This window comes from Callorhinus ursinus, unplaced genomic scaffold, assembly GCF_003265705.2.
Source record: "Callorhinus ursinus isolate GAN/ISIS: 27379988/994484 unplaced genomic scaffold, GSC_fseal_2.0 scaffold9, whole genome shotgun sequence".
Lineage (NCBI taxonomy): Eukaryota > Metazoa > Chordata > Mammalia > Carnivora > Otariidae > Callorhinus > Callorhinus ursinus.
Window position 1 is genome coordinate 40,024,304 of NW_027397071.1, and position 18,372 is coordinate 40,042,675.

Consider the following 18,372-nt stretch of genomic DNA (forward strand, 5'->3'; position numbering starts at 1 on the left):
CTTGAAAAAGGATAAATCTGGAGCTATAGTGCTCCCTGATTTCAAACTATATTACATAACTATAGTAACCAACACAGTAGCCAGAATTACTCATTTTGTTTGTTTGTTTGTTGTTTATTTATAAGATTTTATTTATTTGACAGAGAGAGAGAGTGAGAGAGCTCACAAGCAGGGGGACCCGCAGAGGGAGAAGGAGAACCAGACTCCTTGCTGAACAGGGAGACAAATGATACAGGGCTCCAGCCCAGGACGCTGGGATCATGACCTAAGCAGAAGGCAGATGCTTCACCGACTGAGCCACCCAGGTGCCCCTAAAATAATCATTTTAAAATGTACTACAGATTAAGTAAGGCCACTCATAAAAGCCCCGATTAGGCTCATCTGATTTGGATACAAAGCAAAACCCTTCCATTCATCTGTAAGGCACGCAGAGCCTGCCCTCGCTCTTGCCTGACTCTCCCTTCCTGCTGTGTCCGGCCATTCTCTCCGCCTGGACTGACCAGTACCTTGACCTTCTCCAGGTCTTTGCTCAAATGTTACTCTATCAGAGAGGTTTTCCTTGTTCACTATATTTAGAACCCCCAAACTAGTGCTATCCGCTCTCTTTCTTGCTTTATTTATTTCATAGCGCTTATTACCAGATGACTTAGTAGATATTTACTCATTGCCCATGAGGGCGGGGATTTATCCTTGTCACTATCTTATCCCCAGTGCCCTTAGCAGTGTTTCGCCTACAGAAGGCATTCAGTACAGACTGGTGAATGAATGACAGAATTCATGATTCTATGTTTTATTTACATTTTATTTAATTCTCAAACTATGTTATTATATAAGTAGAGTATTTTTATTATAATGTGCTTCAAGTGTTTTTCCCCCTAAATCAATCAGGGAAACAAACAAACAAACAAAAAATAAAATATATTGGGGAAAACTATAAATAAATGGGCTTTTTGGAATATTATATCCAAATGATGTTAACATTTCATTGGAGGGCTGAAAAAGCATAAAAATAATGGTGAAATTTAACATTTATTAAGCACTTAGAGCATTCCATTTACTTTTTACAATATACTCTATAATGTAGGCATCTGTTACTATTTCCATTTTAAACATGAAAAGGTAAAAACATAAGAAAAAATAAATAATTTACCTAAGATTCTATGTTCAGTAAATAGCAGAGCTTAATTCAAAGCTAGGTAGAGCTTATGATCTTGGTGCTCCTCCAGATTCCCTCTCTAAGTATGGCATCTAAATCTGCAAAAAATAATTCGTTTGTACTTATGTAAGACGCAGTGCCTGAGATTAACTTCTGCAAACTAGAAAGAAACTAGACAGAGAGTTAAAAGATGTGAGGTTAAATATGAAATAGCTATGTAACTTTAAATGGTTTATGAACCATTCCAAATTTCAGTCTTTCAGCCTCCAATTGAGTTGCAGAATTAAAAGAATTAAATAAGATAATGTATGTGCAAAAGCTCAACAAGCTGTACGTATTTTACAGAGTATTTTAAATTTTTTAAGATTATTTATTTATTTATTTGACAGAGAGAGAGAGACAGCGAGAGAGGGAACACAAGCAGGGGGAGTGGGAGAGGGAGAAGCAGGCTCCCGCTGAGCAGGGAGCCCAACGCGGGGTTCGATCCCAGGACCCCGGGATCATGACCCGAGCCGAAGGCAGACGCTTAACGACTGAGCCACCCAGGTGCCCCAAGGAATTTAATTTTTAAATAAACTATTCTAATGGGTGTGCTCTGGATGAGCTCTCTAAATTTATGGTCAAATGCTTTAGAAGTTTGGTTTAGATTATATACAAATTAAGAATTCTAGCTATTTATCTGGAATCTTGTGAAAACCCAAGGTGCTCACTAAATAGCAGAAATCACCCAAATGCCTCATGAGCTGAAAATACTGAAATCATGGATAATGAATGCCAACATCATGATGTGCCTTGTCGTCTCCTTTCAGGTGGATGGCTCATGCTCTTTGCCATCGTGTTACGGCTGGTGGCAGCTTGTCCTGCGTCATGTGTGGTGTGCACCAGAGATGTAACCCTCTGTCACCAGCTAACCTATATAGTAGGTAATAAAACCAATAGCTCTAAAAAGCAGTGTTAAGTGTATCTGGCAAATTCGTTGCCATGGCTTTCATCATGCTGAGGGCTCTCTGGGCTCAGCCTGAGAGAGGTAAACTTTCAAAGAGCAAGCCTTTCACAGTGATGAGAGACTGATAACATTATTTTATTTTATTTTTCCTGTTCCTGGTGGTCTCAACCAAAACTATGTTAAGACCTTCAGAGGTGACTGAGATATTTTGCTATTACAAAAGAATACTACCATTTCATGCAAACACACACTTTTTTTTTAATAAAAGAAAAAAGTAAATCACTTTGATTATATTTTTGTCCATACTCTGTGCAGTTTTGAACCCTACCACTTGCTGGAAACAATATCAATGAATCAGAAACCTGAACTGCAATTGTTCAGCATTAGTAAGATTAAGTGATGTACTAGCAAAACAGATTATTATCAAAGTGCATCTAATTTTGAAAGTCTAGTCTTTTTTTATTGGTGGTAAATGAGCTGTAGAAATGCTAACAAGATACACTGCCTGTATTCATTACATATTGCTTGCTTAAGTCAACAATTTAATAAGACACCTTATTAACAAATTTGAGGAGAATGTGATTTACATCCTGATATCCAAGAAGAGATAAACAAGCTATAAGCTCTGCCAATGGAAAATTTTCAGAAACAAGTCTGAGTTAAGTTGGAGTGAAAGAAGATGATTTCATTTCTAAAATCCTATGACTCTATGAAAATTAAGAGATAGTAGTTATTATCATCCCTGACAGGAGAGAGACAGTTTCAAGGCTAGTTGGTTGTACACTGTTTCCAATTAGTATTGAAAATACTTAAACACTAAACTCCTACCCTCTCAAATAGATTTCCCAACGTCACTACATTTTTTTCTGATCAGAGATAGCTGATGTCTGTAAGAAACATTGCAGCACCTCTGTATCTTCCTTCTCATTTACAGAATGCCACATTCACGAAGTTAAATTTCATAAACACAGAGTAGTAGATGGATGGCTTGTGAGTGGGCTTCTGTCTATTCCTAGATAAGAAGTAATTGACAGAATCAATAGCCTGCTCCCTCAGTCGACAAATCCCTAGAGAACTAGGGATCCATAAAAATAAAACTCCCTTAACCCATAGCAAAAACAATATTGAGAGAAACAAAATGCTAAACTGGCCAGAACTAATAGAATTCAAATAATCAGTGATAAATACTAAACAGAAACACACACACACACACACACACACACACACACACACACCATGATTTAAGCTTGTTTGTGCTGTAGAGATGGAAGCAATTCTTCCAAAAGAAGGCACTGTGAAAATCCTTTTTTTAAATATTTTTAAAATCTCTTTGTTTCGGCAGTATAGTCTGGATTTCCTAAAGGGATTGTGATTTGCTCCCCTCATGGTTGATTGTTCTAATATCACCTGTAGACCTCCCAGGGACAATGGACTCTTCCATCTTTATGACACTGTCATTTGCAGTCAAAACAATTTTAGCATGATAAAGATGTGTTACAATAACTCCTGATTATAATACATCTTTATTGAGTTAAAATGCTTTGATTTCTAATGACAGAGCAGTGATAGCTCTGAGGTGATTATGGTGAAGGGATTTAACAGTTGGAGGCCCTGAGTACCACCTGTCATCACATGATGTACTTCATTGGAGGGAACGGATATTAGAGAGGAGGCCAAGATGGCCCAGACTATAATGAGAACCCCACTGACAGATCCTCAGGTCATCTGGAGAGAATGTAGATCCTTACCAAGTTGCCAACATTTAGCCTGGAGCTAAAAAGCAGAAACCCAACCCTCCTTCTCACTCCTCCCACCCAACTTATACCTTTAGGTTTGAGAGAAAAGATGACTGACTTCACAGCATTAATATGCACTGCTAGTGGAAAACTGGCTAGGAATCGCAGACACAGGCGTGGCTCGTGGGCGAACCTGTCTCGGGCCGGCAGGGCTGCAGCGGGTCAGTACACGGGATGCCTAAAAAGCCACCTTCAAAGAAAAAACATCCCTGGTGATCATTCCAAACAGTGAATTAACTCTGACATCGAAAGGAACAGATGGGTTTAGGTTTCTCAAATAAACATGTCATAGAAACAAAGAACATAAAAATCCATCATTCTGATAAAGAGCCAGCTTCCCCTTCAACCGAGAAATCAGGGAATTATTTTCATTTTGTTTCTTGTTCTTACCCAGGTGGTAAGATTGCTCAGAGGGCGTGGAGTATCTTTGCTGTCCACCGTACCCCTCTCCTACTTGTGCGTATCTCGCTTCTAGTCTGTGCTTTTCTTCCCCACAGCAGCCCCTGTGACCACGAGGGTTTTAATCATCACCGATGGATACCTCGCCTCTATAGGGAGCACAAATCTGTCCCTCTTGTTTAATCTTGCCTTGCTCTCCTTGAGCAGAAATGGCATCGAGGATGTTCGGGAAGATGCCCTGCACGGCCTCTCAAAGTTGCGGACATTGTTGCTGGAGCACAACCAAATATCCAGCTCTTCACTCACTGATCGTACCTTCAGCAAGCTTCACGGTCTGCAGGTGCTGGTGCTTAGCAATAATGCTCTGCGCACCCTGCGAGGCTCCTGGTTCCGGAACACCAAGGGCCTGACCCGGCTCCAGCTGGATGGGAATCAGATCACTAATCTGACAGGCAGTTCTTTTGGAGGCACGAAGCTGCACAGTCTTAGGCATCTGGATTTATCTAACAATTTTATTTCCTACATTGGGAAAGATGCCTTCCAGCCCCTGCCTCAACTGCAGGAAGTGGACCTTTCTCGAAATAGGTTGGCCCACATGCCGGATGTCTTCACTCCACTGAAGCAGCTAATCCTTCTGAGTTTAGATAAGAACCAGTGGAGCTGCTCTTGTGATCTCTATCCCCTTGCCCGGTTTTTAAGAAACTATGTTAAGTCTTCTGCTCGCATGCTCAGGAATGCCAAGGACCTAAGGTGTCAGCCATCGGCCACTGCAAAGAGTGTGCTAAAGCTGTCTGAGACCAACTGTGATTCCAAGGTTTCCAACGTCACTCTGGTTCTAAAGGACAGAAGTCCCCTCCTCCCAGGGCAGGATGTGGCCCTGCTGACTGTCCTTGGCTTTGCAGGTATGCCAGGGAGAAGTGTGCCCAGCTCATCTCCGCGTTACTAAAATACACTAAATGATGCTTTTCCCAGGCAGGTTGGGGAAATTTTCCAAGGCTTGAGGAAGGGAGAGGTTGTGAGTAGATGTGGGAGGATGTTGACTGACCTGGCCCAGCTTGCAAGAATTTCCTGTTGCAGAGAAGCTGTCTAACAGAGGAAAGGGTCTTGGACCAGAATTCAAGTACTCTAGTCTTGGTGTAATAACCACTGTAATCCTGAGTCAGTTACCTTGCCATTTAGACTTCAGTTTTCTTGTCTGTAATGCAGGAATATTATCTATATTTCATCAATCATCCATTTGCCATGGAGTACTGGGACATTCATTAAAACACTAGAAATTGGGATTGAAAAGTGATGAGACATTGTCTCTTTCCTCAAGATACTTCTGTGTGCACCTCTGTGGTATAGTAAGAATCAGTGGGCTTAACCAGGTGCACGAGGAGTTGATATTATGGCAATCACATGCATCCTGCTCTATAGTGGTTGTATAGCACAGTGATTAAATGTATGAGCTCTGCAATCAGATTACCCAGGTTTGAATCCTGGCTACCTCTTACTTGCTGTGTGACCTTGGGCAAGTTATTTAATCTCCCTGTGCCTTGCTTTCCGCCTATTTGGGAGTTTTGAATTCTTGTAAGATTTCTGTTTATCAACTCATTCATAAACTTGGCCCATACCTCCCTAGACTGACTAAGGAGAAGATAATTTTCAACTCTTTAATTTTTCTACAGTAGTTTAAACATTTCTTGACTATGCATCATTGTTACCTCTCACTGGATGAATCATACAAAGTGATACCTAGTATCATTAGTCAAAGACCAAATATACATGAGATTTCTTGAGTTATCTAGCTGGATGTATGTTTTCCTTCTATGTTTACAGTGCATGGTGAAATCCTCTGGGCTTGTGGGTAACCATGGTGATGAGGTGTGTGTGTGTGTGTGTGTGTGTGTGTGTGTGTGTGTGTGTGTTGGGGGGGTGGGGTGCCCCAAAGCTAGAAAACCAGAGGCTTGCAAATGACATCCAGGACTGAACTGATGTATTTTGAATATGTGCTATAAATAATTATTCTATAGCAGGTTTGCCGTGAAACCTGAACATCAGATTTTTAACTCCTGACAGTTACACTTTTAATCAGAATAGATAGAGAGCAGCGTCAGGTCTAAACAATGGAACTACCATCGGCAATAATCAAATTCAGTTGGAAGTGAATTTAAATCCTCTCGGAAAGATAAATTATTTTAAAAAACTGTGTAACCATGTCAGTAATTATATGTGTTAAGAAATAATTTACCATAAAAGACAAAAGCAAATAAGGGCAGGGAGTTTTACTTTAAATGTACTAGAGTACTAGAACTCAAGTGCTAGTTCTACGGAATAATTAATAGCTATTCCAATAAAAACATACACAGATGCACAGTGAACAACATGTTGTGGGGTTCAAATAGATTTGGGTAATGCTGGATTAAACAAAGTGAAATAGGCTTCTTTAATTGCAGCATTTTTCTCATTGCCTTTCAGTTTCTAATGAGCATTATGAATCCTTAAGAGGAAGATACAATTGGAGTGTTTCTCAAATTTATTTAACCATTAACTCTTTTTTCACAGAGGATTTCGTTAAATTAGTGTTTTGTAGGGCATCATTTTGGAAATATTACAATAGACTAATTTTCAGCATCTTCTAGGTATTTTCTATATCTATTTTCAGAAAAAAAATTTACTAACAACTTACATTAGTGTAGAGATGGGTATAAATTCTGGAAGATTCAAAGGTTTTGTCAAAATAATAGGAAGCTTATTGTGCATGGACAAATTCTGATAAGTTATAACTATGATTACACACATGTTAAGTTATAATGTGTGAAAGTATCATTATATACCTCTCATTAAGTGATTGTTAAAGATGCTGTTTTTAGGAAATATTTGTCTTTAAAAAAATCTGACCATATAATTTATTCTACTAAGATTTTACTCCTTCGGAAGTAAAAATGTAGTTAATAATCTATACCTGTAGATGGTGGGGAAAAGACTTAGAACTATAATTTGACCCCTGATTTCCTTTCCTTCTTTGGCTATAGCTAAATCCTCACAATTCCAGGGACTATAAATAATCATATTCAGTGAATTTAAAACCAATAAGTGGTTATTTGGCATTAAATGCTAACATCTTAAAACCCCATATTCTGGGCGCCTGGGTGGCTCAGTTGGTTAAGCGACTGCCTTCAGCTCAGGTCATGATCCTGGAGTCCCTGGATCGAGTCCCACATCGGGCTCCCTGCTCAGCGGGGAGTCTGCTTCTCCCTCTGACCCTCTTCCCTCTCATGCTCTCTATCTCTCATTCTCTCTCTCTCAAATAAATAAATAAAATCTTAAAAAAAAACCCTCATATTCTGTGAATTGGTTGATGAAAAGAGAAAGATTTCATGAAGCTGTAACATTTCCAACAAGGACTTATCATTAAATTTGCTTTTTGCTGTTGTTGTTTTTCCAACTCAGAAAGATTGTTAGAACGCTTTTTAAAAATAGCAACAATGCCCATGGCAATGAAAATTCAACCATCTTCTTAATAGCACATTCAGCCTGCCTACAAGCTTCATTTGCTGCTTTTTGCTCTCTGCACTAATAGAAAGTGACCATACCTGAGTGGTAATGTGGTGCAGACATAGTTCTAGCATCAACAGCAGGAGAATGAGTGGTTCCTTGCCATTTAGACACAATTAGAGGAGAAATTTTACCCTATAATCAGATTATGCCTACTCTCATTTCAATGGCTGATGCATGTGTTTAAGAAAATTTAGGTCTTTCTTTCCTTTATTATTTGGCTTAGTAACTGCATCAGCCATATGACGTATTCTCTTAATGATTTTATTTTTTGGACTCCTCTCCCCCGCCCCCCCAACCCCCCGTGCCAGCTGAGTCTTCTAGGACCTAATAGGGCAATATTGAACTGAAACAACAGCAGTAGCAATCATAACCATAAACCACAATGACAAAACACTGTGTTAAATGTCACATATATTATCTCATTTAATTACCAGTCGTATTAATCATCCCTGTTTGATAAGGGAGGAAAAATAAGGCTCAGAGAGGTTAGAAAACTTGCCCAAGGAAAGTGTCAGAACAAAGCTTTGAATCCTGAGTTTTCTTACTCCCTGTAAGACATATGGAGTGTTTCTAAAATTTTATTATTTTCATATGTTTTTAATATTTTAAAGCCACAAGTCTTGTTTGGAATTACTAGGCAATAAACTGTCTGATCTAAGTTTTGCTACTACTTTTTTTTTATTGCTCTTTATTTAAAAACATAACCAGATGGACCTTGGTGTTTATATTGTCTGGTTGTTATTCAGTCTGAAAATAAACATTGGAAGTATATAATTAGCAAAAGTGCTACTAACTTTTTAAAAATATATCTTTAATAGAGATTAAATTATTTCAAAATGTGATAACACTAAAAGTATATTGTAAAAAAAAATTAAAGTGGGGCTTATAAGACCTCAAGATCTGGTAAACTATGCAAAGGTTGAATGTTTTTTTTTTTTTTTACCAGAGAATGCTATTCACTTTGGGTAATCTTCATCTTTAACAGAAAAATGAAGCAATCATGCCTGACACTTTCTTTTCTTTCAAGTTCAAAAAATATCATCACGTTTTCATTAAAGTTGTTTGCAGTGGAGGGAACCAGGCATGGTGCAGTCAATCAAAAAGTCTAAAATGCTGACATCATCTCTTTCACTGTCCTCATTTCCAGAGTCAGGAAACTGAGTTCTCCAGGGGAACTGACTTGCCTAAGGTCACACAGCAATTTATGGTCAGAGCTGGCCTTAGAAAACGGGGCTCCTAACTTAGTTGATACTGATGCCATGTCTTCCCCACCACCATTTTGGGGATTTGTAAGATTGGACCACTCAGTGCATTCATTATCAGAACTCATAAACAGAATCCGTTCTGTTTATTTAAGAATATTCAGTAAACATTTCTGGTGTGCCTGTGCCAGACTTGAGGGTACTGGAGATACAATGTCAAACAAGACTGAAAAGTTCCATTTCCTCTCAGTGCTTAATTCTAGCAGGGGAAGACAGACAGTGAACAAACAAGCAGGTAAGTGAACACAATATTTTTATACTGTTATAAGGGCTAAGAGAAAAGGAAATGACTGTGACAGAGAGGGAGGTGGGGTATAACTCAAGAGACTTTGGTTTGAACATCTAGGTGGTTGAGCATGCCATTTGTCAAGATGGGAAACACTGAAGTAGAAACAGGTTAGACTCTGCATGTGAGTTTCAGAAACACTGCCCTCTACAATTTTATTCAGAGGACAAGCTATATGTACATAGAACATGAAAGGACAGTTCCAGACAGTCTGAGATTAGATGTCAGTCATTGTTTTGTGGGAGTTTTGCAAGATGGAAAAAACAGCAAAGGTATCAAGAAATTTAGAGGTACTGATTTAGTTTTTAAAGGATAAATTTCAAAAAAAATAAATTTCAAATAAGCAGAGATAGAGAAAGCACAAGTCACTGAGTCACTAAGGGCATACACAAAAGCTTAGAAATACTTTAAGACTAATGAATTGAAGAGTTTGAAACATAATGTTTTAATAATGAAAAATGAAAAATTAGGCAAAGAAGGAAGGTTATGGCCAGACGGCACTGAGTCTTGGATGCCCAGGAGTTTGGCCTTGATGCTAATAGGAAGTCAATGACTTTTTCTGAGGTAGGGGGTGAATCTTTAGGGATGATAAAAATACAACAATAGGAGGAGGTTACGGTATATGGAAATTTCAGGGTATGTACTAAATGTAGTCTACTTTAATTCACTATGGGATTAAGAAATAGGAAACTTGGTTTCCTATAGGCAGAAGAAGAATTTTATTTTATTTTATTTTTTTTAAAGATTTTATTTATTTATTTGAGAGAGAGAGAATGAGAGATAGAGAGCACGAAAGGGAAGAGGGTCAGAGGGAGAAGCAGACTCCCTGCCGAGCAGGGAGCCCGATGTGGGACTCGATCCCGGGACTCCAGGATCATGACCTGAGCCGAAGGCAGTCGCTTAACTAACTGAGCCACCCAGGTGCCCCAGAAGAAGAATTTTAATGCAAGAATTATTTTATCCTGAATGAATCTCAGTCCATGAACAAAAAAACCTTTTTTTCTACCAAAGGCATTCCAGATGGTATTTTTCTTATAATTTTTAATAGCTACAAAGAGAGATCCAAATTAACAAACAGAACAATGTTGATTAAATAGCCTCTGTCTGGACTGATATTTTTCTCCATGGTGATAGACTTCCCAGCAATTCTGATGCCCTTTAAACCATTAACCTTGATATTTGTGGATTTTACATTTGGTGATTTATATGTTTCTTCCTTTGATGTTATCTTTTAATGGTCTCTCTATTTGTCACAGGAGCTGTTGGTCTCACTTGCCTAGGTTTAGTTGTATTTAACTGGAAACTCCAACAAGGCAAAGCAAATGAACACACATCAGAAAACCTTTGTTGCAGAACCTTCGATGAATCCCTGCGTGCTCATGAGGCAAGAAATTACCACACTAAGGGATACTGTAACTGCCACTTAACTCAGGAAAACGAGATAAAGGTCATGTCCATTGTGGGGTCCAGAAAGGAAATGCCGCTTTTACAGGAAAACAGCCATCAAGCAGCACTGGCCTCTGAGTCCACAGCCCTTGACGGATCATTTAGAAACCTGAAAGGTAAAGACCATGGGGCAGATAGCACTTTCTTCTGCTTTGGTGGCAGATTGCTGCAGTCAGGATGTTCAGAGCCTCCTGGGAATATGGCAGCTTTTAATGAAGCAGGCTTACTTACAAGATATTGTCCAAAGAGAGTTAGAAAGTTAAGGAATCATAAGCCTGGGGAAGTCCAACCTCAAATTCTGCCACAGCATGTAACAAGAACAATAGGGGAGTTGCCTTGTTTTAGAAAATCCCACTCTGTTTAAATTCCTCTGAAAGGCATAATCTCCTTTAATTTTCTCAACAGTAGAATGCTCTAAAAATCATTGTGTAGCACCACTCTATCCTTCTTCTAAAGACACTAGATCTGTGTGTGTGTGTGTGTGTGTGTGTGTGTATGTGCGTGTGTGTGTGTGTGTTTGGGGTAAGGTGTAGATGAGGACTCTGCCACCCTCAGGAGCTAAGAGTATCTTATGCCTGTTGGAAAGTGAATTTTGTGACCCAACACCTAACAAGTTTCTTTTTTTTTTTTTTTTTAAAGAAAAGAAGGCTTTTAAATAGCCATATGCTGTTAAGATTTATGGGAGGCTGAGTATCGGCTTTTATTCCAACATCCTTCGAGCTCTAATGCCAATTCTGCAGTAAGGAACCTTCTCAGAGCATGACATGTTAGAAGAATGGGCCTTCTAATGCTAGTGATTCATTTCAGGAATGATGTCAAGACACACACTTTGCTTGCTGAGCTGTCAGGGATGATAACTTCCCAGTCCAGGGAAAGTCAGGACTTAATTCATTGTCCCATGTTGGGAGCCAAGTGAATCTGGCCGTGACATCTACCCACTGTACATGGGCAATGTCAATATTTAGGCAGAGGCAATGAATTAAATGTCTTCCTTTTCCTTCCTGAATAGTAAGGTGATGCTTTCAGGCTCAGCAGTGAAAACTTTGACAGCTCTGTAAAGAGGTTCCTGTCATTTATTTGAATTGGTTTACAATAAGCAGAGCTTTCTCTCAGAATGTGAATGGTGGAGGTACTGCACCAAGAAATTCTCACCATGGGGATATGGCCCTTAAGATGGATTTGGGGACAATTGGAAAATAATGAAACTGTATGTTATTTCATGTGTGGCATAAGGCAGGATACGAATTTATTCCATTGCATTCCCCAGACTCCAGTTCTTACTAGTTTCTGGGGACTGATGATTTGACTCAAGAGAGGAATAGTCAAGAAAAAAAAATCTGCCATAGAAACCAGATCAGACTGGCTTTATTTTAGAAAGAAATAAGCACTTACCCTTTCAATAGAGTCACACCTAGGGCAGATGTTTAGCTTTGTCCAATGCCTTAACTTTTCTGTGGGAAACTCTTATACTGAAGGGAATGTTGTCTCTTAACCATTTAAAACCCAGTCAGTTGTTTCACACAGAGAACACATTTGTTTGTCAAATCAATACATTTACTTTTAAGAAAGACTTGAAATTCTGCTACATGTCAGGCATTGTACTGGAGATGGAGAGGACAGGTATTGGAGGACAAAACAACCAAGGCCACATCTGCTTTAGAGCAGAAGTCAGTAAGAGTCAGTGTCACTCTGATTATGTTTTCAAACTTGGAAACACAGAATCACAGTATTTCAGGAGTAGGGGAGATTTAGAGATGATCTAGTCCAATAATTCTGAATATTTATCTTTGAGTCACAGAACTCTCTTAGAATCCGGTAAAAGCTAAAATTCTTTCCGCAGAATAATTTTATACCCATATAAAATTCCTATCTAAGTCTTATCTCTTGATACCTGTTGAGTAAGCAGCTTCTCCAAGGTTCCCCAGAAAGTTGAAGGCAAATCTTAAGAGTTAGATGCTAGTGTGAAGCTTAGCTCACGTCTTCCTTTCTATCTCTGGACAGAAATACCCCTTTCTTCCTTGGGATAAAACAAACAATTTCAGAAGACAAGAACACTGCTACGATGTAATTTTAAACCTAATATGCATTGTCTTTAAGAGGATAGGGTTTAGTGTCAGAGAGACCTGGGTCAAGTTCTGCCCATATCATTAGTGGACATGTGATGGGGGGGAAAGCATTTCACCTCTTTAAGCATCTTTCCTCATCTGTAAAAGGGATAGGACAAAAGGACTTGTCCAGTGGATCAGATCTCTTATGAATATTAAATGAGATAATGAAGGTACAGTACTTAGCACAGTGCCTGGCTCTTAGTAGATGCTTAATTAATGGTAAAGGTTACTATTATTTTTGTCATTAGTATTATTTAACAGGTATCATTAATATCACATTAACATGTACCATTTAAAATTCACAGAGATTCCTGCAATACAGATGAGCCATATTCCAAAATACTCATTCATTTAACAAATATTTAATTAATCCTATATTAAGTGATGGGAAATAAAACAGGTATGGTTTCTGATAAAGCCGGTAGTATCACAGGTATTTCTTTTTTGTTGTTGAGGGTATCTTGTGTTTGAAATCTAAACACTACCCAATATAGTATCATGTTCTTCCTAATATTTAGTTCCAGCTGGGAAATTAATGCAGAAAAAAAAAATCACAATTTTTTTAGATAGATATTATTCATATTTAAATATGAATTTGTTATTCATATTTAAAGATATTAGATATTATTCATATTTAAAGCTAACTCAACCGACAACTAATGTAAAGATGTACAACTATGAATGTTTTTATTTCTAATTCTGTAACTTTCAAATCAGCATCACAACGGATTAGGATGTGGCCATAAAGAGTAGCTTTGTAAACACACTGAACTGCCCAAAGTCTTTTGTGGGTTTGGTTAAAAATTAGGAAGTATTCAAGAATTGCCATAATCAGAGGAATCATTTTTGCACCTTTCATTAGGTTTCTAAGCATCTGTTTGGTTGGGGTAATAAAACTCAGCTCTGTCCTAAATTTCTGCATTTCTTGTTCAGCAGATATCAACAGTGACAAATTTAGTAGAAGATATGCAACATCCGCTTCAATGTTGGCAAGAGAAAGTTTTGAAAAACATTTAACAAATGAATCATGGCAGCCTCCGATAGAAAAAAAAGACAATGGCTTACAACCTCACAGGCAGAGACATTTTATTATAGGCTCATCATCCAAGCCTTGTGAGCCCAAGGAACACTGTGTACAAAAGATCTTACAAAAACATAGATCAGAATATGATGATCCTCATGGACTGTTAAGATGGAGCGGGCCTAGCTATTTTCAGCCAAACAATTCTCTTATCTGTAAGTATGTGCCCTGTGATCAATTTCAAGATTATGTGGAAGAAAAGAAGTCAAATTGTCAGGAACGTTCAAAGGCCAAGAAAGAGCAAATCCAAATTAACAGTGCAATAGAAAAATTCCTTATGAGTGAGGACAACACGGAGTTATCAAGGTTATCGACAAAAATCAAAAAAACATATTCCCCTAAGAGGGTTAGCTTCTGTGATCCCGATTTAGTAGAAAAAAATAGTTTGGTGATGTCATCTAAAACATCAACCCACTGGAAACAGCAGAAAAATCAAAGTAGCCACCTGACCAACTTGGATCTCAAAAAATGTGGCAATCCTCAGGAGGGAAACAAAGGAAGAAAATGGCCTACTGATCCACAGATTCTGAAAAAGAAGAGAACCTATCAATCTGACCTCAAAGGGAAAATTAAAAAGCCAAATTCAAGGGTAAAATTAAACGCACACCCTTTTAGAAAAGTCAAAGTCCATCCAGAAAAATCCTTGCCAGATCTCCCAAAGAAATGTAAACAAGCGTTGTTACTGCCGAATAAATTACCTAAGGCTTCTCAGAGAGAAGCCAATATAAACCTTGTGTCCTCTGCAGATTTTCCCCAACAGCCAGAGAGTAACAACTATGTTAAACTCACTTCAGAGAGTATGCCTCTCAAACACGCTCCAAAGCAGACCCCATATTACCAAAAAAACACTAAAAAGACTCTTCTGCTCAGTGCTAATGACTTACCTGTAGTCACCCAGAGCTCCAGGGAAGGCAACTCTCACCCTAATGGCCTCATTCCTGATAGCAATTCATCAACACTGCCTCTGCCCACACCCATCATAGCTGAACACAGGTATTCAAGCTCTCAATTTGCAACTGAGGGAACGGTAGGTGCAGCTCCCCTTGCATTGGAAGTGCATAGGTCTTTACCAGCTATTTGGGAAAACATAGAAAGTGATGTTTTACCACCCAGCATTTCCAGGGGATCTACTGACCAAGAGGCAACAGAGCCCACTGAGCACATGGAGCAGGACAACTCAAAGACTGGTTGAGCCAAATAAGTTTTCTTTGTCCCTGGGGAATCAAACACACCTACACATTGTAGGTGTCCACAAGACTGACACCTATAAGGAACATACTTTAAATCAAAATGAAACTTTAAAACATGTAGAGCAACACTCAAGTCATGAACAACTTGCTAATGAGGAAAAAATGTTAATGACCAAATGGAAAATACCACATCAAACTGTGGAAGGTTGTATCATGGATGAGGGAAATGATGTAGGAATAAAACTTCCTCAGTCAGAAACTGAGGATTCCTCTCTCATTTCCCCTGAGACACAAGCCACGGGCGACCTAACGTTGATGAAGACAAACTCTATCCCATACCAAAATAGAACAGAGATTCCCAAAGAAATCAGTACTTCTCTTAGTACTCAAGCCTTTTGGAATCTAACTAATAGCAGTAAAGGAGAAACCGACGGCACAAATGCATTGCCCATAGACGATGGCACCGGAACACTATAGATACAGATATTAGGGAAAGAAAATAAAAAAATGCCGCATGAAAACAAGGCAGATTCTAGGCCATTAATTAGGACTGCACAGATGACCTTAAAAGGCAGCAGAAAAGAAATGCAGCAAACTTGGGAAAATGGAGAAAGTGAAAAACATATGTTGTATGATTCAAGCTCTGCTGAGGCTACTATTACAGCAAAGGATTTGAGTATCACGTGTTACCCTGAAGCTGAAAATAGACCTTCTCGTAGCGAAATAGATCTTCGAGTTAACTGTAATATGCAGGATTTAGGCGAAGTTCAAAATACTCAACCAGATAAAGATAACAGTGTACATAAAGAAGGTGCAGGGACAGTGGGACACAGCAAGTGCTTTCCTCCTTACCAGAATTAAAAGACATTAGTTTTGAGGCAAAAAATAAGATGCCTCTAATTCCTAGAAGAATAAATGAAGCTGAAAACTCTGCTCCAAAATCTACACTGTATCCACCATCTGCCGATTATGCTGACCCATCACCTTTAGAGGCAGAACTCAACTAATAATCATTTTCTATTTTAGCTTTCTTCAAAAGGACACACAAACACCTCCTAGTCTTTGCAGGCATTCCAAATGCATTATTTTGGAGGAAAATTCCTCAGTAACTCTCTGTTATCAGTGAAATAAAAGTACATGACTGAGTATAATGCAAAAATCAAAGATGGAGCCACAAGATAGGTTTGACAAAATTAACTGAGTTTGCGTCTCTAAGGAATGGAAAAATGGAAAAGAAAAGTTTTGCCTAGTTCTGGAAAAGAAAGCAAACATTAAAAAAAAAAAGCCTTAAGCAAATGAAAGATTAAATAAGAAAAAAAGTACTTGAATAGATTTACCCTTGATGTTTATTTTATGGAAATTACTATACACATCTCAATTAGTGGTATTACAATATTGCTTTCTACAAAGATGATTATATATTCATATTTGTGCCTGATCTGTTTTCCTAATTATGGTATGAAAATAAAAATTGAGCTTTGTTTGTTAACTGTAGTCTAGCTGATATGCATATTGGTATATTTCAACCATTTGCAACTGCTCTGTTGACAATTATCCTAGATCTTAAGTATTGAGTTTTTTAAAACCTGTTATTTCTCTAAGAGAAAAAATTAAGGATTTCCAGGGGTTGTAGGCTATTTCTGTAAAACCTGTAAAATCCTCTAAATCCACTAGGTGGGGATCTCGGCTTCAATCATTTTAGAAGAACAAATGGGGCTTCACATCGACACAATGGATCCTGAACAAAGGGAATTTTAACACGCTTTATTGCCAATTGTTATTAACTTAAGATTTTGAAAACTAAATAACCTATTAGTATGTAAGCTTTCAAGGTTTGCTCTCTTGAGTTTAGCACGTCACTATTGTTTGGTGTGAGTACTCTTCCTTGTGCACAGGAATTAAATGTCCTTATAAATATGACATTTAAAAGCAATAGTAGAATAAGCATCTCTCATTCAAAGCCATACTTAGTGGAAAGATAGAGGTATACTCAAACAATTTTATTTTTGATATCCCAGTAAAACATCGAAAGCACACCTTCATGGTGAATATTTACTTTTCCTTGTGGGAAAAAAAGGTAGTACTTTCTCTTCCTCTATCTATATCTAATATATTTTTACATATTTTATATATTAATGTAGTTTCTAATATATTTCTATATAACAGGATCTTTATATCTACATTTGGCAATATCGTACAGCTTAAACGACTACAGAACAATGTAAATATTGCTTACATGCCCCGCCTATCTTCTGTTTTCTTTCCTATTCAGAATTGCCAGCAAATGATGTAACTTTCTTATTTTGAAACTCCCTAACCTTATTCCCTCTCTTCTTTCTGTTTTCTCCCTGGATTCAAAATTTCCGTGCTTTTAACTCCAACTCCTCTCCCCTCTATTTTTGTTCAGCCTCTCTGCCTGAGCTTAGCTCCTATGCCATCTGTCTGCCTCCCCTGATCCCACTTCATTTGGTGAAGCGCCTTTAAGGTGAGAAGAGCATCTATGCCAACTTCTTGCACAATAACTTTATTCTCACTGACCGTTCCCTTAGTTTTGTAGACGAGGTTAGTTTTTTTTTAAATCTCTGGGTAGTTATCTTTCTTTTTCCCTTTTTCTATGCTTTTTTTTTTTTGCGCCTTCGCCTTACTGCAGAGTGCTTGGCTTTGTTCTCTCACTGCCAACAATATCCGTGATACCCAATGGCCTAAGGAGTACTCTGGTCACTAGCTGATTCTCGGAAGGGAGCAATGACAGCTCTCCTGGGCTACTTCCTCTTTTCCATCTCCTAAATCCAGTCTTTTACCTCCTTAGAATGTTGTTTCCTTTGAAGTAGTTCTCAAAGTTTACCCTTGCTCCTGAATCCCCATGGTAACCATTGTAGTCTTTGTGTTGTAATCAACTGGATTAATGCAATAGCAGCCCAGCTGGACGCTCTGACTTCAGTGTCTTTGGCTCCCGTTTCAGCCTACTAGTTCTCTGCCTTTACTGGGCACAAATCACCTGAGGTGCTTGTTAAATGCAAAGTCCCAGGCTCCATCCCAGACATTTTGATGCAGTAGCTTTAGAATTGGGCCCCAGAATCTTCATTTTAACAAATATTCCTGGGTAAACTGGAGCATGTAATGTGCAGCCCACACGTTAAGAAACAATGCTCAACTATC

At 38.4% G+C, this 18,372-nt stretch overlaps 2 protein-coding genes across 8 annotated transcripts in view; one reads left to right on the forward strand and one right to left on the reverse strand.

Annotated features, from left to right (window-relative positions):
- Positions 1–18,372, reverse strand: part of TNNI3K (TNNI3 interacting kinase) — a 312,765-nt gene that overhangs the window by 56,570 nt on the left and 237,823 nt on the right. Inside the window, exon 22 of one of the 7 annotated variants that reach the window (XM_073896523.1) lies at positions 3,952–4,088. The exons of the other annotated variants lie outside the window; for them this stretch is intronic. Coding sequence (XP_073752624.1) covers positions 4,077–4,088 — 12 coding nt within the window. The 3' untranslated portion in view covers positions 3,952–4,076. Of the gene's footprint in view, positions 1–3,951; positions 4,089–18,372 lie in introns of those variants that run through there. 7 annotated transcript variants of the gene reach the window in all.
- LRRC53 (leucine rich repeat containing 53) lies at positions 1,845–16,415 on the forward strand. Its single transcript, XM_025871856.2, is given in 6 exon segments — positions 1,845–2,079; positions 4,396–5,199; positions 10,645–11,172; positions 13,876–15,212; positions 15,214–16,036; positions 16,039–16,415. Coding segments are annotated over 6 exon segments (3,837 nt in total). The 5' UTR covers positions 1,845–1,916; the 3' UTR covers positions 16,221–16,415.